The sequence below is a fragment of the Mobula hypostoma genome, chromosome 18 (assembly GCF_963921235.1).
Source record: "Mobula hypostoma chromosome 18, sMobHyp1.1, whole genome shotgun sequence".
Taxonomy (NCBI): Eukaryota; Metazoa; Chordata; class Chondrichthyes; order Myliobatiformes; family Myliobatidae; genus Mobula; species Mobula hypostoma.
In genome coordinates, this window is record NC_086114.1 from 13,076,350 (window position 1) to 13,099,207 (window position 22,858).

General features: G+C 41.5%; 1 protein-coding gene across 1 annotated transcript in view; it reads right to left on the reverse strand.

Moving 5' to 3' along the window:
* Positions 1-15,028: 15,028 nt before the first annotated feature.
* LOC134358343 (secretory carrier-associated membrane protein 2-like) overlaps positions 15,029-22,858 on the reverse strand; it is a 46,427-nt gene continuing 38,597 nt past the window's right edge. Inside the window, exons 7-9 of the mRNA XM_063070462.1 lie at positions 22,503-22,604; positions 19,955-20,072; positions 15,029-16,650 (exon numbers count right to left, since the gene is read on the reverse strand). Coding sequence (XP_062926532.1) covers positions 16,504-16,650; positions 19,955-20,072; positions 22,503-22,604 — 367 coding nt within the window. The 3' untranslated portion in view covers positions 15,029-16,503. The remainder of the gene's footprint in view (positions 16,651-19,954; positions 20,073-22,502; positions 22,605-22,858) is intronic.

Genomic DNA, 22,858 nt, shown 5'->3' on the forward strand with positions numbered 1-22,858 from the left:
AAGGAGGGATCTCGTTGAAACCTTTCAAATGTTGAAAGACACAGCCAGAGTAGATGCGGAAAGGATGTTTCCCATGGTGGGGGAGTCTAGGGCAAGGGGGAACAGCCTCAGGATAGAGGGGTGTCCATTTAAAACTGAGATTCAGAGAAATTTCCTTAGCCAGAAGGTGATGAATTTGTGAATTTTTTTACCAGAGGCAGCTGTGGAGGCCAGGTTGTTGGGTCTATTTAAGGCAAAGCTTGATAGGTTCTTGTTTGGACATGGCATCAAAGGTTATGGGAAGAAGGCTGGGAAATGGGGCTGAGAAGGGGAAAAAAGGATCAGCTATGATTGGCCAAATGGCCTAATTCTGCTCCTGTATCCTATAATGGGTGAGCAGTTCATCTGATGTTATTAGTTTCTTTGTTTCCTTGAATGCACTTTCACATCTTTCTGATCATTCCCAGTTTGCTCCTGTCTGCAACAGTGCATTCAATGGGTGCAGCACTGTAGCAATGTGTGGGAGAAATTGGTGGTAGTAGTTTACCAGGTCCATGTATAACCTGAGTTTTGACACATTTTTCGATTTCAGTGTCTGCAGCACTGCTTCAATCTTCTCTTGTGACTTACGTAAGCCCTGCTTGTCAATGACATGTCCACCATATGAGATTTATTTCTTGAAAAACTAATATTTCACTCTCTTTGCGCGCAGACCATACTCACTCAGCCTGGTAAGCACTTTACTGAGGTTCTGGAGATGCTTTTCATCATTCTTGTCAGTCATGATGATGTCATCAAGGTAACATTGTGCTCCTGGGATATCTTGGAGCACTTGGTCCATTGCTCTTTGCCAAATTGCTGGAGCTGATGTGATGCCAAAGATTATACTGGAACAGGCCCTTGTGAGTGTTGATTATGAGGAACTTCCTGCTTGACTCGTCTGTCTCCATTTGATAGGCTTGTGACAAGTCAACCTTTGAAAACCTCACCCCACCTGCCAAAGACGCAAGAATGCCTTCTATTCATGGCAGGGGATACTGCACAGTACGCAGCACAGGGTTTATGCTCACTTTGAAGTCCCTGCATAAGTGAACAGCTCCGGCCTTTCCTTTCTTTATCACTGGGACGCTGGGTGTGGACAATTTTTTGTGTCTGTACAGCCACCTTGGAAAGTATGCCAGACGCCTCAAAGCTCTGAACTTCAGTATCCCCTTTAGGATGTAGTGCGTAAGGTACTGGATGCATTTTATGGAACTTTGGTTTTGCAGTTTTGGCCTTCATGTCTTTGAGTTTACCAATACCCTTCTCAAACACCTTCTCAGTAGCATTAAGCAGCTGTGACAGTCTCTGGCTAGTGCTACCTTTTGGGCTGCTGTTGCCTGTTGACGACACATTGAGAGCTTTGATTGTGTGCCAGTCTAGTTGGATTTTTCTCAATCATTCATGTCTGAAAAGTACAGGCCCTCCACTTTTCAACACATGAAGCTTTAACTGCTGTGTTTTGCCTTGTACATCACATTCACTTTCAGTTTGCCTTTAGAAGACACTTTTTCGCCTGTGTAGGTCTTTAGCATCACTGGTCCTTACTGTTGCGCACCTTGTTGCTATGTCTTATAACAAACAACAATTAACTCAGGGTGGATCAATCACAAGTGTGTTTATTTCACTCACTGCAAGGAAAGACCAGCACCGCACAAGAGTTGGTGATAACTTTGATTAAAAACAGACTGCATGATCACTCTTTTATACCCAAGTGTTAGCTTCAGTTCAAGGACATTCTGCACATCTGCTTAATTAGTGTACTTGGCATTCTTCCAGGAACATGTCAGCTTGTCTTTCTGCCGTTTATCATATACTCAAGGTCCATCGGCATAGTGTTGCATGAACACTATTAACAAAGCACTCTGGTACAATACAGGTTCTATTTTGTTACTACAAATAAAGTGTATTTCCACATTTCCTCCTTTTTGCCATTTCATGACAACTTTACATTAAACCAAATACAGTAATTGAAATCTGGATATATATATGTATATAAGGCAATGATGCCTCTTAAAATCCCTATCCAAAATTCCCTTTGCATCCGTCCTCTTCAATGAGTACCCATTCCTTTCCTTAATATCCTCTCTTTTGTCCTATTATTTCACACAAAAATCATTAAAGAATACCAGCCATTATTATAATAGACAATAGGTGCAGGAGTAGGCCATTCGGCCCTTCGAGCCAGCACCACCATTCACTGTGATCATGGCTGATCATCCACAATCAGTATCCAGTTCCTGCCTTATCCCCATAACCTTTGATTCCGCTATCTTTAAGAGCTCTATCCATCTCTTTCTTGAACGCATCCAGAGACTTGGCCTCCACAGCCTTCTGGGGCAGAGCATTCCATATATCCAGCACTCTCTGGGTGAAAAAGTTTTTCCTCAACTCCGTTCTAAATGGCCTGCCCCTTGTTCTTAAACTGTGGCCTCTAGTTCTGGACTCACCCATCAGCGGGAACATGCTTCCTGCCTCCAGCGTGTCCAATCCCTTAATAATCTTATATGCTTCAATCAGATCCCCTCTCAGCTTTCTAAATTCCAGAGTATACAAGCCCAGTCACTTCAATCTTTCAACATATGACAGTCCCGCCATCCCGAGATTTAACCTTGTGAACCTATGCTGCACTTCCTCAATAGCAAGAATGTCCTTCCTCAAATTTGGAGACCAAAACTGCACACAATACTCCAGGTGTGGTCTCACCAGGGCCCTGTACGATACAAATAGTTATACCATAATACAGAATAGTTGCCCATAATCCTCCCAGAACCTCGAATAACCACAATTCACCTCCCAGGGTAAAATAGTTGTGATGATGATCGCCTACTTTCTTAATCTCTTTGGTATCTTCTCGGATGTGATTTGCCAAGCTAGTTACTGTATACTTTCTGATTTTTCAGATATGTAGTACCCCAACACAAGTGCACCCTTTTTCTGATAGAATAAAATCCAAAGCCATTCTATTCTGAAATGCCTCTGTGTGAATAGCCATCGGTTCTGCTGACAACTTGGTTAATGCTTGCTGGGTTTGGTCAAAGGCATATGTGGTTTCATTCACTATTTTCTCCAATGCCAATGCCATATTAATCAGTTCCCAGGACAATCTCACAGTCCCTTATGGATGAAGGGCGATCATCCAAAATCTGTCATCTTTTCTTGTGGATCTCTGGTGCCAGCAGGCCAGAGGGTAGTGACATAAGCACGATAACACCAGGCCTCCCAGGGCCACGGCTCTCTCCACTTCCCCTCATACGAGGGGATCATACTCTGCCACTAGAGGTTGGCCCGGCAACCAGATATCCAATGTGCCATTCAGCAGACAGGGAGGATTGAGATTTGTCAGTTCCGTAGAGGTACCTTTACTGCTCCCCAGATAGAGTCCCTGACCTTCCATTTGCAGTGACAAGTTACTGATCAACGTCTTGGGTTCCAGAAACAACAATCTGAATCCCTCTCTCAATCACTGAGGGGCTATCAGTGTCTAGAACCAAATCTTTGGCAGAGTAATAACTGACAGGATGCTGTCGGTCTCCATGTTCTTGAATTAAGGCTGCTTATGTTTTTCTCGTCGACATACAGAGTGAATTGTCCAGATATATCAGGGATTCTTAATGCAGGTGCAGTCCACGAAGATCTGCAGACGCTGGAAATCAAAGCAATACACACAAATTGCTCGAGGAACTCAGCAGACCAGGCAACATCTATGGAAAAGAGTTAACAGTCAACATTTTGGGCTGAGACCTTTCACCAGGATCCACTGCCACCCTTACACAATGTCATCTTTAAAAGGCTTTCAGTTGTTCTTCATTAAGAGTCACAGGGCCATCTGACCACTTATTGTCCTTCAGAATATTGTTGAACAGTTGAGCAATAGTTAATTGATCTGCCACTAGCTTGTCAATACATTAATTAGCATTTGTTACATCTTTTTGTTTCATCATTGTTATTCTCACGTGAGTCGCTAGGGACTCCTGTAGAGTTCATGTCATGTCCATCCTGTGATTCCTCAGAGTTCAGATGGAGTCACTATACCCGGAGTCGTGTAATTCTCCTGTGATTGGATGGTGGCACTTGTCACGTACCCCGTGACAGATTAAAGAACCAGCAGAAATGGAAAACACTTTGGAGTCCAGTATTGTGATTAACTAATAATATTTATTAGTAACTACGCAATACAGTAATATAAATGCAGATAAATCAAACAGGTTAGCAAATGATTATATATAAGTAAGTGTGGAATATATAGGAAAACCAAGCTTCTTCAAGTCTAGGGGTAAATAGATAGTCTTACGATAATGAATAAAGTTCAGTTCAGTTCATGGTATTGAGTTGAGTAGTGGTGGAGTGAGAGATTTGAGTCTTCGAGTGAGCTGACGCCGTTGAACTTCTCGTTGTCCTCCGAAATCCTTTAAAAGTCACTGACTGTGACTTCAACAAAGGGGACCATTCTTCAGTGGTGGAATCATCAACCCAGGCAAAGGTTGGACACATGGACAACTCCCCACCAGTCAATCCCTTTTCTCACTGCAAGAGCCACTGATTGATCCACCTGATCGATCCTCCAGAAACCCACTTCTACTGTGGGCACAACAAAGCTCATTCAGTGTCCAAAAAACATGTGTGTCAGGTCTATCATCTGACCTCCTATTTACCTCACCATGCTGAGTACCAACTGTCATTCAAATAACTCCTCCCTCCTTTCTCTGTGTAAGAATGCACTAGCAGGCCATGTCCTTGGGAAGTATAAACATGCTCCAGAGAAACCATAACATCGATTGTCCATCAAATAACGCTGCCCTCGGTCACCAGAGCAACTTATGAGCTGCTCGGTGCCCTCTGTCTCCGAACTCAGCAGAAATCCAAAAGTTAGTCTCAGTTCCTCCTTGTGCCTTAAAGTGACAGTCCACAGGAAATATGAACCTTAGGGGTTCATAGCACCATCTCAAAGCAGTCTTCATCTCTCTCTCGCTTTCTTTCTCTCTGTCTTTTGAAAATAAGATGTCGGTGTTAAATAACTCTCTCTCTCTCTTTTCAAAAGCGCAGTTCATAGTGGTAATTCAGGACCCCGTTGCACACTGTATAGGGAGACTGTTTGATGTGAGCCGTAAATCCTTGGGTGGAGCTTCAGAAACAGCTGCTTCCCCAAGTGGTGCACCAGTCACCAACAGTGTCACTAGCAGCACCGTTCATTTGAAGTCAAGGCTGCACTTTAACACATTTATTTATTTATTTGTTTGTTTGTTTATTTTACTTACTTATTTACTGAGATACAGTGCAGAATATGCCTTTCTGGCCCTTCGAGCTGTGATATCCAACAATCTCCCAATTTAATCCTGGCCTAGTCACAGGACAATTTACAATGACCGATTAACCTACCAACATGTCTTTGGACTGTGGGAGGAAACTGGAGCACCCAGAGGAAACCCATACAGTCATGGGGAGAATGTACAAACTCCTTACATGCAACTGTGGGAATTGAACCCAGGTTGGCTGTACTGTAAAGCATTGTGCTAACCACTAAGCTATTGTGCCCGCCCAACATTGTTTTAGTTCACTTTGAAACTTCATACAATGCACATCGATGGAACTATTGTGTACTTTTGCTCATTTGGTTAACACAAGGATTTGCTCTTTTGACTTTCCACTGTCTCTATCATGCTGTTTTTGTAGTCTATCGCATGTTTGGCGTTTCTTTCAATTAGTAAAAGACTTTACTTGCCTCATTAACTTTCAATCGCTCACTCATTTTACGAATGTCAACCATCTATTCATTTCCATTGATGCTGCCTGACCTGTAGAGTTTCTCCCGCATTTTGTGTGTGTTTCACATTTTACTAAACTTGTTTTTAGTTATTCCATTCATCCTTTCTACTAAGCTTGCCAACTGAGGATGGTAGCTATAATGGAAATGTTGGTCAATCTGCAAGGCCTTACATATTTCTTCTTTTACCTTTACGGTGAAGTGGGCACTGTTATTGCTAGACAATTTCTAAAGGATCCTGAACCTCGGGATGGTTTCCTTTAACAAACATGTAGCTACTGTAATTGCATCACCCTTTCTACAAAGAAATGTTTCAAACCATTGTAATAAAAAGTAAATAATGACCAATACATATTTATATCCTTCACATGAAGGTAATTCTATAAGATCTATCTGTAATTGCATAAATGTTTTATCAGAGAGTGGAGTATCAGATCCTTCCACCTGTTTCCCTGGATTTTGTAAAATACGTATCATACATTGTTCGCAAACTTGATTTACAGTTTGCAATGAACCTGGGGCATAAGATATTTAATTTATACCATCTATCAATTCCCTCTTCCGCCTCTGGGGAAAGATTTCCGGCCGAGTCATAATAAGCCGTACAGTGAAGAGAACTGTGCCAGTTGTAGGTCTAAAGTGAACCTGGAGAAATCTCTGGAGGCTTTCAAGGTACTCTTGTAAAAATGCTCCAAACTCCATGATAAATGGCTAGTGAGTAACTGACACTTATACAAAATAGGTTGACTACTACTACAGTAGTATAGTCCACAATGGTTCTCTGGTATATACACATTCCCTCAGGAATCCAGGTAATAGTAGCTTGCATTTTACAAAATAAATATCTTCCACATTAGTTTACAGGCACATCCTGAGAAAGTAGAAATGTATCATGCAAATCCTGGTCTCCAATGCTAACGTCACTGGGTCTGATTTCAGGATATTAATAGGCTGTCTGTCCTCTGTTTGGGAAGGACAGAATGCAACTTGGACCAAAAACCATTTACAATAATACTAATTGTAAGTCCCATGGCCTGCTCTTTCAGCAGTCCTGACTATTGTTCCATTTTCTGTACTATCTTCTGTGTATATTCTTCTACAGATTCACCTCTACCTTGTTGTGACTCCACAATCTTAGACCAATTAGCCTTTTTAGGAAAGGCAGCACGTAATACGGCGAAGATTTTTATTGAAGATCTTCATTCAGCATGGTGGCAGGTCCTGGCCTGGCACTGCTACAGTGCTCTTGAAAGCCCTGAAATTTAACCTCATATAATTCAAATTTGGAGCCTAACCATGACCTCATTAACATTTCCAAATCCATCATACTAGGTCTGTGACACAAAACAATAGTTTTAAGTTTCTGAATAGACTTTTCCAGACCTGTCTTCGAGCCAGGCAGTTCATCTCGCGTGGCGCGTAATTCTCCTGCCATCCAAGGTTGACCTACACCCCTTGGTTCCCCATCCATAATTCTTCCACAGATCCCTTCCCATAATTATTAAACATATACCATGCTGGTATCCCTCTTATTTGGGACTGGGACTCCCTTTGTCCCATTATTACCAATTTCTAGTCTCTCTTCCACACACTACTTACCAATTTTCTCTTTCTTTTGTTCACTACACTGTCCTGTATGGATTAAACTTATCAGTTTCCACAAATCCCACTTTTACTTTCTCTTTTTCCCGCTACTGATGCATCCTTGACACTCTACCGTTTGGAATTAGTGTATCCCTGATACCAGAGGTGTCCCTGACATTGATATGACGCGAAGCTGGGCGTCAGTGTTAGCTGTGAGGAGGATGCTAAGAGGATGCAGGGTGACTTGGATAGGTTGGGTGAGTGGGCAAATTCATGGCAGATGCAATTTAATGTGGATAAATGTGAAGTTATCCACTTTGGTGGCAAAAACAGGAAAACAGATTATTATCTGAATGGTGGCCGTTTAGGAAAAGGAGAGGTGCAACGAGACCTGGGTGTCATTATACACCAGTCATTGAAAGTGGGCGTGCAGGTACAGCAGGCGGTGAAAAAGGCGAATGGTATGCTGGCATTTATAGCGAGAGGATTCGAGTACAGGAGCAGGGAGGTACTACTGCAGTTGTACAAGGCCTTGGTGAGACCACACCTGGAGTATTGTGTGCAGTTTTGGTCCCCTAATCTGAGGAAAGACATCCTTGCCATAGAGGGAGTACAAAGAAGGTTCACCAGATTGATTCCTGGGATGGCAGGACTTTCATATGAAGAAAGACTGGATGAACTAGGCTTGTACTCGTTGGAATTTAGAAGATTGAGGGGGGATCTGATTGAAACATATAAAATCCTAAAGGGATAGGACGGGCTAGATGCAGGAAGATTGTTCCCGATGTTGGGGAAGTCCAGAACGAGGGGTCATGGTTTGAGGATAAAGGCGAAGCCTTTTAGTACTGAGATTAGGAAAAACTTCTTCACACAGAGAGTGGTGAATCTGTGGAATTCTCTGCCACAGGAAACAGTTGAGGCCAGTTCATTGGCTATATTTAAGAGGGAGTTAGATATGGCCCTTGTTGCAAGGGGGATCAGGGGGTATGGAGGGAAGGCTGGTGCAGGGTTCTGAGTTGGATGATCAGCCATGATCATAATAAATGGCGGTGCAGGCTCGAAGGGCCAAACTCCTGCACCTATTTTCTATGTTTCTATGTTTCTATATCCATACATGAGAAAACCTGCAGATGCTGGAAATCCAAAGCAACACACACAAAAAGCTGGAGGAACTCAACATTCCAGGCAGCAACTATGGAAAAGAGTAGACAGCCGACTTCACCAGGACTGGGAAGGAGGGGGTAAGAAGTCAGGCTAAGAAGGTGGGGGGACGGGAGGAAGAAGTACAGGGTGGCAAAAACATGTTCCCAGGAAGGATATGTGGCTGTGGTAGCAGGCCTGCATAAGCATCTGGTTGAAGAGTTGGATGGCAGCAGCGATCACAGAGGGGGAGCAGTGAGAGAGGGTTTCACTGAACTCAAGCTGAAGGGAAGATTCAAACTTCTTCAGGGTAGGCATCCCCCGAAGAGACTTCATAGTAAATTTCAAACATGAGAAAATCTGCAAATGTTGGAAATCCAAAACAACACACACAAAATGCTGCAGGAATTCGGCAGGCCAGGCAGCATCTGAGGGCTGCATTGGTGCTGCATCATGCACCCATGTTGAGCTCGTCAATTTCAACCAACTTAGCCTTCAACTTCCAACAAAGGTCTCGGCCCGACTGTTTACTCTTTTCCATGGATGCTGCCTAGCCTGCTGAGTTCCTGCAGCATTTTGTGTGTGTTGCTCTGGATTTCCAGCATCTTTGGATTTTCTCATGTTTGTGATCCTGCCTTTTTATTCATTTAGTCCATTTCTGACTCCTCCCTCCCCTTTCTCAATCTATCTATCTCCATCTCTGGAGTCAAACTATCAACAAACATCTTTTATAAACTTAATGATTCCCATGACCATCTTGACTATACTTCTTCCCACCCTGTCTCCTGTAAAAATGCCTTTCCCTTTTCTCATTTTCTTCATCTCTGCTGCCTGTTTCCCATGTGAAGAAGTCCTTTGGCCTTCTTCAAAGAATGGAGCTTCCCTTCCTCCATCATTAATACTGCCTTCTCCCGTGTTTCCTCCATTTCTGGGGCATCCACACTCTCCCCATCTTCCCACCGCCTTAACAGTGAGTGTTATGCCAGTTCTTACCCACCACCCACGAGCCTCAGCATCCAACAGGTCACTCTCCACAACTTCTGCTATCTCCATAGGAGTCCTACCACCAAACACATCTTTACCTCCCCACTCTCTCCACTTCCCGTGATTCCCTTGTGCATTCGTCCCTCCCCGCTAATCTCCCTCCTGGCACTTATTCCTGCAAGCAGCCAAACAAATACACTTGCCCATTCACCCCCATTCAGGGCCCCAAACAGGCCTCCCAGATGAGGTAACACTTCACCTGTGAATCTGCTGGGGTTGTCTATTGTGTCCAGTGCTCCCCGTGCAGCCTCCTCTACATTGGCGACCTGTCGTAAATTGGGGGACCGCTTCATCAAGCATTTCCGCTCCATTCACCAAAAGTGGAACTTCCCGGTAGCCAAACATTTTAATTCCGATTTCCATTCCCATTCCAACATGTTGGACCATGGCCTCCTCTTGCGCCATGACGAGGCCACCCTCAAGGTGGAGGAGCAACATCTTATCTTCGGTCTGAGTAGCCTCCAACCTGATGACAGGAATATTCATTTTTCCTCCCGGTGAAACATTTTTCCCTCCTCTTCCCCTCTTCTTTTATTCCCCAATCTGGCCTCTTAGCTCTTCTCACCTGCCTGTCACCTAGTGCCCCTCCTCCTTCCATTTCTCCTCTGGTCCACTCTGGTCTCCTTCCTCTCCAGCCGGATTCACCTATCACCTTCTAGCTATCTTCCTTCCCCTCTCTTTCCCCCACCTTTTAATTTTGGTATCTAATCCCCTCTTTTCCAGTCCTGAAGAAGGGTCTTCGTCCAAAATGTCAACTGTTTGTTCGTTTCCATAGATGCTGCCTGACCTGCTGAGTTCTGCCAGCATTTTGTGTGTGTTGCTTTGGATTTCCGGCATTTTGCAAAATTTTTCATGTTTATAAGTCTACAGATGAAGCTGAGGATGTATAGAGCCATAGTACTTCTTAATCTGCTTTACACCTCCAATATATAGATAGTGTACCAATGGCATGCCAATAAACTGAACCATTTCCACAGTCTGCCTCAGAAATCGCAACATTAAGTGGCAGGACAAAACCCGTGATGTTGAGGTATTTAGCATTTGGTCCTGCAAAATATACACCATCTTGATGCAGTCAGTCCCAGTTATGCTGGGGAGGCCACATTGCTGGGTTACCAGATGAGCTGCTGCCCAAGAGATTGCCTTACAGTAAACTACATGAAATTTTCCCAAGGAGGCCAAAGGAAACACTATAAAGACACTCCGAAAACTTTACTAAAAGCCTTTGGCATTAACACAGACACGTGGGAACATATCGCCCAGGACCGGATTGAGTGGCATTCCTCCCTCCAGAAGATGCAGCCAGAAAGGACATTGGTAGCAGAGAGACGTAGGCTGGCCAGGAAATTCTGACCAGCCACCTTCAACCCGGCTGCCATCTTCTATCCACACTGCCAAAGAACTTAACACGAGGAATTCTGCAGATGCTGGAAATTCAAGCAACACACATCAAAGTTGCTGGTGAACGCAGCAGGCCAGGCAGCATCTCTAGGAAGAGGTACTAGTCCTGACGAAGGGTCTTGGCTCAAAACGTCGACTGTACCTCTTCCTAGAGATGCTGCCTGGCCTGCTGCGTTCACCAGCAACTTTGATGTGTGTTGCCAAAGAACTTCGAGTGTGGATTAATCTCTCCAGCCATCTGCGTACCCACAGATCTGTGCAGTCCCTACAAATCACGGATCACTAGAGTGGTTCTCATCATTGCATGATTAATGAATGAACAAACAAACTTCAATAATAAATTTTACTGTTTGAAACCCAAATGACAAGAAATTCAGTTCTATAAAACTAGTTTAATATTTTTTCAAGCAATAATATGAGGGGTGATTGATAAGTTCATGGCCTAAGGTAGAAGGAGTCCATTTTAGAAAACCTAGCACATTTATTTTTCCTATATTTACACACTTAGTCCGGCCGTCGTGGAGCATACGGATCTCTTCTTTATAGAACTTGGCGTCTTGGACCTCCAGAAGTGGTCCACAGCAGGGGTGATTGATAAGTTCATTGCCTAAAGTAGGAGATGAGGACAAACTTCAAACTTTCTGCATTTTCACTCAAAAAGTTGAACTGCACATGCATGTAATGAGAGCTGTGTAACTCATCTTCTTCTACCTTCGGCCACGAACTTATCAATCACCCCTGCTGTGGACCACCTGGAGGTCCAAGATGTTCTCATTACATGCATGTGCAGTCCAACTCTTTGAGTGATAATGCAGAAAGTTTGAAGTTAATAACTCACGTCTTTGTACCGTAGGCCACAAACTTATCAATCACCCCTGCTGTGGACCACTTCTACAAAGAAGGGATCCGTATGCTCTATGACTGCTGGACTAAGTGTGTAAACATAGGAGGGGAACTATGTTGAAAAATAAATGTGCTAGGTTTTCTAAAATTATCAATCACCCCTCGTATCTGCAGATTTTCACTCAAGTCCTGCCGAAGAGTCTTGGCCCAAAACGTTGACTGTACTTTTCCCCCCATAGATGCTGCCTTCATCTGCTGAGTTCCTCCAGCGTTTTGTGTTATTAGATAATAGGTTTCTCATTTCTTTCAGTGCGTTGCCATAACTGAAGTAATACATTTCAGCTTACATAAAGTACATATTTATTATGAATTTCTATAAATTTATACTTGAATGGAGATGTAACATAAAGATTATTACTCATGTATATGAAGGATGTAGGTAATAAAGTCAATTCAATCTTATTATTGCAGTTTAAATGCTTGAATGGAGAAATGGCCGTTACACTTGGTGAAAAATTAATTGTAGTTTACCATAAGACAAAGGAGTAGAATTAGGCCATTTAGTCCATCATATCTGTTCTGCCATTCCGTCAATCCGTCAATCAATTTAACCCCACTTTGCCTTCTCCCCATAACCTTTGGCACCCTTACTAATCAAGAACCTATCAACCTCAGTTTTAAATATATCCAATGACTTGGCCTCCACAAAGAGTAATGGAGCCGAAAGGAGAGAGGCAGTTAAATTGAGAGCAACCAGGTGGACAAAGGCCTGTCTGAGTGTTCAGGACACATTAACTGAAAGGCAGTAGGAGCTGGAATGGTTTCACATTTAAGTCAAAATGGGCCATGAGTGTTGGCTGCCATGTCAGTGATGCACCATACACAGTTTTATATCTGAGAGCCAAGATAAAGATTTTTATGTAAGCACAAATATTTTAGAGGACATTTGCATGGAATTTATTGTTAGCATAAAACAGAGAGGCTAATAATATACGAGAGTGATTGATAAGTTTGTGGCCTAAGGTAGAAGGTGTCCATTTTAGAAAACCTAGCACATTTATTTTTTAACATAGTGTGTAAATGTGGGAGGGAACTTAGTATAGCAGTCGTGGAGCATACGGATCCCTTCTTTATAGAAGTTGGCATCTTGGACCTCCAGAAAGTGGTCCACAGCAGGGGTGATTGATAAGTTCGTGGCCTAAGGTAGAAGGAAATGGCTCTTGTTATATGCACATGCAGTTCAACTCTGAGTGATAATGCAGAAAGTCTGAAGTTAATAACTCATCTTCTACCTTAGGCCACGAACTTATCAATCACCCCTGCTGTGGACCACTTTCTGGAGGTTCAAGACGCTGACTTCTATAAAGAAGGGATCTGTATGCTCCATGACCGCTGGATTAAGTGTGTAAATGTAGGCGGGGACTATGTTGAAAAATAAATGTGCTAGGTTTTCTAAAATTGATTCCTTGTACATTATCACGAACCTATCAATCACCCCTCGTACATTCCATCAGAAAATTCATTCAAAGAAATGAACTTATAATAGTGAAAATCAAAAAAAAATTACATCAGATCTCTTCAATATGATTTTAATACTTAAATAATAGAAAGTCGTCCTGTAAACCAGGGAGAAGATGGCGGCGTGACACAGCGCATGCAGCTCTCCGGTGAAATGATATTGTATTTGTAAGTAGGATGCTGTGCACAATTCTGATTTGATGGAGACAGACGTGAGAAGCACGGAGGAATGTAGAAAACAGGTGCAGGAGTAGGCCATTTGGCCCTTCGAGCCTGCACCGCCATTCAGTATGATCATGGCTGATCATCCAACTCAGAACCCTGTACCAGCCTTCCCTCCATACCCCCTGATCCCTTTAGCCACAAGGGCCACATCTAACTCCCTCGGAAACAAAGGGAAGAAGGATGGAGGTAAGGAACTTATCAGAAAGGGACTCTAATTCATGTTGAGTGTAAAGACCAAGTTCTGGAACAAAATATTTACCCCCAGTGCTTGACAACAAATGTTGGATGAGGGAACTATATAATTCTGTTCATGGATAATATGGAAATGAGGTCAGGGATATAAAAGTGGCAAAATACCAAGTCAAAAGTATAGAATGGTGTGAAATGCCCCAGAAATAGCCATTATCAAGTTTCAACAGGAAATCTGGAGAAACCTCTGAAATGCCCAGTTCGCTGCCGCTGCTACTGTGCGATCGAGAATCTCCGGAGGGAAGGCCCCAAAATCCTCGGCAGAGATGGTGCTTGGTGCTCAGTGCTCAGTGTCGGAGGCACGAAGTTTTCAGACGACTCAGAGTCGGGCATGGCAGGGAGAGTTTTCTTCCTTCTCCCCATCTGCATGAGATGTGGGACTTTCAAGAGACTTTGAACTTTTTTTTTTACCATGCACATGGCCTGTTCTTCATCAAGTTATGGTATTGCTTGCACTGTTGTAACTATGTTATAATTATGTGGGTTTTTGTCAATTTTTCAGTCTTGGTCTGTCCTGTGTTTCTGTGATATCACACCAGAGGAATATTGTATCATTTCTTAACGCAAGCATTACTAAATGACAATAAAAGAGGACTGTGTGTCCTCATAATCTAATCTAAAGTGTAAGAGTCCCTAAATTGACACTACTTATTCTATTTAGTTTTGTGCTAAGCTCATGTACTCATTTGGTAGCACAGCACTTGTTATATGCCAAACTAACCTGCAAGGAGGGGGGATAAAATCTTTGTGAATAATTCAAACAGGAATACTGCATCTATAATTTCTATGTATTCTAACATTTCAGTGGTAATTACACTGAAAAACACAAAATAATTCGCCTATCAAAGTGAAGGATCTGAAAGATCATGTCTGAGAAGGTTCTTTTTCATGGGAATATTAGTTTTGTTGTCTTAGAAAGGGCTTTAAGATACATGTTCTGGGTCATTCAGAACAGCTAACATCCCCAGAGGCCGAATCCTGGTCTGAACCAATGCATACTTGTGGCTTCCTATCAGCTTGAATTTAGCCAGCTATCTGGGAGGAAAGCAAGAGACAGACAGAGAGATAGACATTTTACTTTATATTTAAAAAAATTAACAAGTACCATGGATTTTCCCACCAGTCCAAGTTAGTTGTTTTTGGAGGGAATATGCTCAAAAGTATGAAGCAACAGTGCAAAAAAATTTAAAAATAAAACTTGTACACCATCTAGATGATAGAAAGACAAAGTAATTCAGACCACACAGCATCCCAATTTGTAAATTGTTTATTGATATGGCTGGTTATTAATGTTTGACTGCGTAACCATATGCAAAAACCAGCCAAAACCCAAAATACAGAGGAACTTTGGTAGTACTGTTCCCAGTTACAGAACACCATTTATAAAAATTAACATTGGAATGATTAAATTAAGGTATTTAAAATGAGGTGAATTTAAGATCCAAATGAATTAAGACTAATTTAGTTACTATATAAATCAGAGTAAACATCAAATCCGGCCAATTAACCTCCTTAAGACAAAAACTTCATTCAAGTACTTCTTCCGCGCCCCCCCCCACCCCCACACAAATATTTCATTTTAATAAAAGGGACAGTTTGAAGTGATTCTAACAAAGGCATCTGAGCAAGGGTTGTTTCGATAAACGACAAGAAAAACTGCTCAACTAACACCACCATTGCCTAAAAGCACACCTTTAAATATGCACAAAATTCAGAATCACAAAAATTGATTTAAAAAAATGGAAGATATTCTTCAGATTCAGACAGCTATAATTCAAATACTCAGGTTTGTGAAGTAAGCATCTGTAAACAGGCCAGATATATACTTGGCCAGAATGGGAATGAGTTTCAACTGAATGGTATGGTATCAAAGCATCAGAAAAAAATGTGTACACACACTGTTTATTCCTTCTTGTTTCTTGTGCAATTTTGTTTTTGAAAATATATGCCTTCTGTGGGGTGGATGTATGCTTGAAATGGTGGTAGCTGTTCTCTTTCCAGTGCTGCTTGACCTGCCGATTATTTCCTGAAGTAGGCATCTTTAAATATTTTTTAAAAAAAGCCAAATCTTTTGAACCTAAAACATCACTGAATCAACCATTAACTAACTTCTTGAAGCATTTAAAGATAAATCTTATTACAATGCTGGCAGGTTTCATTGGTATGACTTTTACACCAGTTTTTAAAAAGACAAAAACCCCATGACTGGTAACCATTGCAAAAAAAAACAATCACACCCAGTAATTTCCCACATAATTAACAGAGTTAATAAGTAATGCTACTGAATATAACAGATGACCACTCCTTGCTTGCAAGCAATATTATAGTGTTGAGCAATATCGCAAACACGAATAAAATACTATGTGCCTGATGAAGATAGTTTAAAAGATAAAATTAGTTTGACATTTACTCTTTTCTGTAAATGTACCTCCCCAATGATCAATACATTGGTTAATGATTCTTCATAGACAAGAAAATATGAAAAAATACATAAATCTGTACATGTATTTTTTTAATCCCAAACAATTGAGCAGCTGGTTCCTGAACGTAGGACGTACAGTGATATTGTCATTGCATCAGTTTGAAACCCTCTGATTGAAGCCAAATATCTTTACCCCCTTATCAGCTAGACACACAAAGTACACATTTTGCCCAATAAAAGTGCATCTTTTATAAAGAACGTACAAAGAGAAAGTTTGAGAAATAATTCCCAATGATTAGTTTCCTTGGAAGGTGCTCTGTGCAGCAGCTGACGCGGCTGAAGCTGCAGCACTTCGCACGGCAGGACTGGAGAAGACCCCTTGCGAGAATTCCTCCTGTGCTCTCTGAAAGCTAGCCCCCGACCTGCGGAATATCGCGTGTACCTGAAGGAATGAATGGAAGAGAAATTCAGATTTTTTTCCAAATGTATATTTACGCAATGAAATTCTCATGATCACAGCTTCCATTTTCTTGGCACATTTAAACATTCCAATCACGTTCCTAGAGACATGATGGGGTTGCAAAATGTAAAGAGCAATTGAAAGGCAAAGAACATTCAGGGGGAATTTAGCCAAAATTGGTCTTTAAAGGATGGACAACTGGAGAGAGGCAAGATAGGAAGAGAATTCCTCACGGGAAGGAATTCCACCCCCTCTCCCCCCACCACTCTCAGGATTTTGTCTGATCTGTATCCTAAATCCATCTACCCACCATAGCTCCATAACCTTCAGAATTTAGCAATAAGAGATTAAACTAGCACCTATAACTTTCATCCCCCAATAAATAATTCCACATTTTCATTTCCCTTGGCTTCAATTTCTTTTCACTGAACATCTTTCACGACTAAGTTGGTCCTTAATTTTAAGTTTACGATCTCTTGCCCTAGACACCCATTGGCAAGTTTCTCTCGTACACCTCTACCCTTAAAAATACTAAAGGCCTGTCAAATTATACCTAAACTTTAAATTAGTATAATTAATAAAAACAAGATATCTACTGATGCTACACTACATCAGTGACTGCATTAGTGCTGCTTCCTGCATCATGCAGAGCTCGTCAACTTAATCAACTTTGCCTCCAACTTCCACCCTGCCCTCAAATTTATCTGGTCCATGTCAGACACCCCCTCCCCTATCTCGATCTGTCTCCATCTCTGGAGATAGCTTATCTACTGATGTCTTTTATAAACCCATTGACTCTCACAGCTACCTCAACTACATCTCTTCCCACCCTGTTACTTGTAAAAGTGCCATCCCCTTCTCTCAATTCCTCCATCTCCTTCACATCTGCTCTCAAGATGAGGCTTTTCATTCCAGAACGAAGGAGGTAGCCTCCTCCTTCAAAGAAAGGGGCTTCCCTTCCTCCACCATCAACGCTGCCCTCAATCACATCTCTTCCATTTCACGCACGTCTGCCTTTGCCCTATCCCCCCGCCAGCCCACCACGGACAAGGCTCCTCTTATCCTCATCTACCACCCCACCAGCCTCCAAGTCCAGCACAATTCTCCACAACTTCCGCCATCTCCAATGGGATTCCACCACATCCTTTCTCCCCGCACCCCCCCCACCGACTTTCAGTTTTCTGTAAGGATTGTTCCCTACACAACTTCCTTGCCCATTTGTCCTTCCCCAAGTGCAACACCTGCCCCTATACATCCTCCCTCACTACAACTCAGACCCCAAACAGCCCTTCCAGGTGAGGAGACACTTCACCTGGGAGTCTTCTGGGGTCATCTACTGTACCCAGTACTCCCTGTGTGGCCTCCTGTATATCGTTGAGACCCAGTGTAGACTGGGAGACTGCTTCGTCGAGCACCTAGCAGAATGGAGTCCATGAGAAAAAGTGGAATCTCCCAGTTTCGACCTATTTTAATTCCACTTCCCATTTCCACATGTCAGTCCATGGCCTCCTCTACTGTTGTGAAGAGGCCACACTGAGGCTGGAGAAGTAACACCTTATATTCCATCTGGTTAGCCTCCAACCTGATGGCACGAACACTGATTTCTTGAACTTCTGGTAATGCCCTCCTCCCCCCTTCACAATTTCCCATTTCCCTCTCTCACCTTATCTCCCTACCTGCCCATCACCTCCCTCTGGTGCTCCTCCCCCTTTTCTTTCTTCCACGGCCTTCTATCCTCTTATCAGATTCCCCTTTTACCAGCCCTTCATCTTTCACCAATCAACTTTCCAGCTCTTTACTTCATCTCCTCCCTCCCCCCAGTTTCACCTATCACCTTTTCTTCCTCCCCTCCCTCCACCTAATTCTGTCTCATCTTTTTTTTTCCTCCAATCCTGATGAAGGGTCTTGGCCCGAAACATCAACCATACTCTTTTCCTTTCTTTCTTTTCAAATCTTTTTATTATCCAAAATTTACAAGAGTATATCGAAGTAAACAACACTTACAATGTCTCAAGAAAAAAACATTATTATAAAGATTGAAAACATTTTTGGTGATGAAAAAAAAGAAAAAAACTCCTACTAAGCAGGAAAAAGTGAGAAAAAAAAACTCCATTAGGTGCTCGATCCCGGAGCCGTGCATCATACAAAAGCTTCTAAAGATAAACATCAAACTGCCAACAAAAAAATGTACCAAAAATTTACAATTAGATCATGGAGGAAATCTATCAATTAATTCAAATGATAATAACGAGCAAATGAACCCCATCTTTTCTCAAAATCAAACATAGGTTCAAAGGTTCGACTTGTAATTTTCTCCAAACTAAGACATGGCATCACTTGAGAGAACCATTGTGACAAAGTGGGAGCTGATGTATCCTTCCACTTCAACAAAATGGCCCTCCTAGCTATCAGTGTAACAAGTGCAATAACAAGTTGGTCAGACAAAGAAATACCACGGATATTTTGAGGAATTATTCCAAAAAGCAGAGTTAAGTTAATTTATTAGGTTGTTACTCTTTTCCATAGACGCTACCTGGCCTGCTGAGTTCCTCCAGCAATTTATGTGTTACTTGGGTTTCCAGCATCTGCAGATTTTCCCTTGATTCTACAGATGCTTGAAATCCAGAGCAACACATACAAAATACCAGAGGAACTCAGCATTTATGGAGAGGAATAAACAGTCAGCGATTCAGGCTGAGACCCTTCAACAGGACTGGACTGAAGTATGATTACTTTAGGTTAGTCCTGATAAAGGACTGAAATATAATTAATGCAATTTCAATTTAACCTGTACAAACTGACAACATTTGAGTGAACATGCAGTCCTCCTTCCAATCTACAGATATATCATCTTATTGATGTTGACTGTTCAGAACCCTACAGTATTCCAGCTGTAGACTAACATACTAGCCTATTTGAATAAAAGTTAATAGCTTTGTAGCATTTTTCTTACACTGCCAGATACACTTCAGTCAACTCCATACATGGAACCCCAAATCTGTTTAGACCTGCAATAGGAGGAGAGTGTGGTGCCTTTGATAGAGGTTAAGAGAACAGGGGTGAAAAACATCAAATCAGAATTTTAGATGAAGTATGTGGAGAGACGTGGAGCCAGTACAGGTTAACAAAGACTAGAATAATGAGCTCAGATGATATAGCGTAAAAACAGTTGGAGAAGCTGAATATTTTGGAAGGTAGATATCCAGCATTGGAAATAGTCAAGTCTGTAAGCAAAAGGTCGGCTGGGCACATTAATGGAAGACAGATGCAAGGCAAGCATTCTTACCCTTTGCATAAGGAACAAAGCCAAGACTGCGCACAACGTGAAAAATGTTGCTACTACCATCATGATAATTGCCACAGCAAGGTTGGTGCGTGTCCAACTTAAAGCTGCAATCCATCCACTGGAAAAAAAAATACAAATAAGTTACAGCAGCAGGCTAACGTTTTCTTGCTCATTTCAAATACCATTATTAAGGCAAGCAGAAAACCAATTTGGCAGACTGAGCTTCTAAGTAAATTGCAAATCCATACTAGTTTGTAAACTGATTAAAGGTGGAGAAAAGGTATTGGAATGAATGCAGGGATACATCAATACACTTGACCCTTGTCCAACATTGTAGGGTACAGGTTCATGATTAGTTTCTGGTAATGAATTTGCACTACCAGAGGCAACAGGTTCAGTATATTGGCTGCTACATTAAAACACAGGTCAATGACTGTTACATGGGTCAGTCTGATTGGCCTGGTGAACAAAATGATACTCCAGTGTTCTGGACCAATCTGTGCAAACTCTTTCAAAATGGGGCATGGATGTGGGTTTAGGTGAAGCCAGTTAATGTATTGTTCAATGTGCAAGCTACATTAATCCACAAAGCACAGAAATTGACACAAATAGGTTTAATTTCTGCTTGGATACTACTGAAACAACAAAAATCCTGCATGCCATCTTAGTAGGATAGTTCTTTACTTCATTAATTTCCTTTTTATGCTGCTTGCCCTGATTTTCTGACTTCATCTAAGCCTACACCCACGCACCATTTTCAAGAATTTGACTGAAGGTTTGCAAGCATAGGTAAGTCCGGAAAACTGAAGTTTCTGATTTTAAAAAGAGATTGTTAAAACAAAGTCTTCCTGATGGAAATGTATTCTTGGTGTTTAACTATTATGGGTCAAGAAGCCAGTGCTGAACTTGCAAATTAATTGCAAACCATTTGACAACGTGATTGTGACCTATTGATGGGATGCCTTGCCTGAGTCGACACAATAGTAGTAGTAGTAGATGGGATAGATCTGACAAGAGAGCATTGTTTGGACCAACAGGTTTTTAGTTATGTATAGAAACAAAAGCTCTCAGAGCTCCAAATTAGAATAGACAATGTCAGGAGAAGGAGATGGTTTGATTATAGTTTCAGCTTTAAAATGTTCTCAAATTTAAATAAAAGATGGTTCTTGCTCTATTAATACAATATATAACAGAAGTTGGAGTAAGCCACTTGGTTCCTAGGCCTATTCTGCCATTTAATATTATGATTGATCTTTTAACTTTAGGGTTCAACCCCACAGCCCTGGTTTCCTTCAACAATAAAAACCTGTCAACTTTGTCTTTAATATGGAGTGACTGAGTCCTTCTTGTTAGAGAACTCTAAAGATCCACAACCTTATGAGTGCAGAAATTCCTTCTCATCTTACTGTGGAATGATGGCCTCCACATTTTGATACCTCTGGCTCTATATACTGTAGAGGAAAATCTCATTGTCTACTCTGTTAAACCCTCAAATATTTTGTACGCTTCAGAAAGGTAATCTGTTAAACAGTTTAAACTCTCCTTTAATTTCAGGAGTCACAATGATGAACTTCTGTTGCACTCAATTAGTCACAAATATTCTTTGGGAAGGGAGATCAGACAAGTATCCAATATGAAGGGTGTAGACAATTTTTTTTTCCAATAAATGCACTGTGCAGTCCACTCCAATTCAAAATTAGTTAATTTTTGGAATTCTGATGCACATTACACTTCTTCAAATGTTATCGTTTTATCTTCTTTTGTTCATAAGGATACTGGTTAATTCAAATGACTTAAGTTCCTGTGCAAAAAATGGAACAATTATGAAGAGTAGACCACTTATGGATGAGCCACTTACACATTTGAACTTGCTCTAGCATTTTTAAGCAGGAATTTGAAATACATGCAATAGATTAGTAGCACAGGCTAGAATATTTTTACTTTAATTTAAAAAAAAATTTGTTATCCAGGGTGGAACAGGCCCTTCCAACCCAACAAGCCACACTGCCCAGCAACCCACTTATTTAACTCTAATCACAGAACAATTTACAATGACTAATTAACCTGCTAATCCGTATGTCTTTGGAAAATGGGAGGAAACTGGAGCACTTGGAGGAAACCCATGTGGTTTACAGCAAGACTGTACCAATTCCTTACAGACAGTGCCAGAATTGAACTCTGAACTCTGGAGTGCCCAGAGCTGTAATAATATATAGGCATCCGTTAGTCTCGTGAGCTGTAACAGCATTGTGCTAACCACTACGCTACAGTGGTTTTAGCAAGCAAAAGTACAGTAGCCACTAGAAATAAGCTACAAAGATTTGCCACAATATGTTTTGAGATGCCTGAATTCAAAGTAACAAAATAGAGGATTAAAAACACAGTGGGAGTGAATGGTCTAGACAAAAGTGACTGTCCAGTGACAATAGTCATGAAGTATCACACCATCTGCCTACAAAGAGTAAGATATCCATTGGAGAAGAAAGCTAAAGCTCACAAGACACTCAAGTCAGTGAAGAGCAAAATGATCACAGAATGGAATGCTTACCTGACACCCCAGTTAGGAATGCCAATTGCCTGAATGACATAGAGAACAATTTGACAGAAGAAGATGAAGAAGAAGAAAAAGAAGTTGAACGAACTATCAGACCTGAAAAACAAATGGAAGAAAATTAGGTGTTACAAATCATTTACTCTGTATGTTTAATCTCCATCAATCCTTCACTTCATTCCTGCTACATTTTGCTACACAAAAAGAAAAATCACAAATTTGACTTTGATTCTCCAACAGTATAATCACCCAAAACGCTTGGCAGGTATTATATTATTGTGAGTGTTTAAAATCCATGACCATCTTGCCTGCTACCAATATCCTTTGGAAGCACATCAAATGTGGGAGTTGTA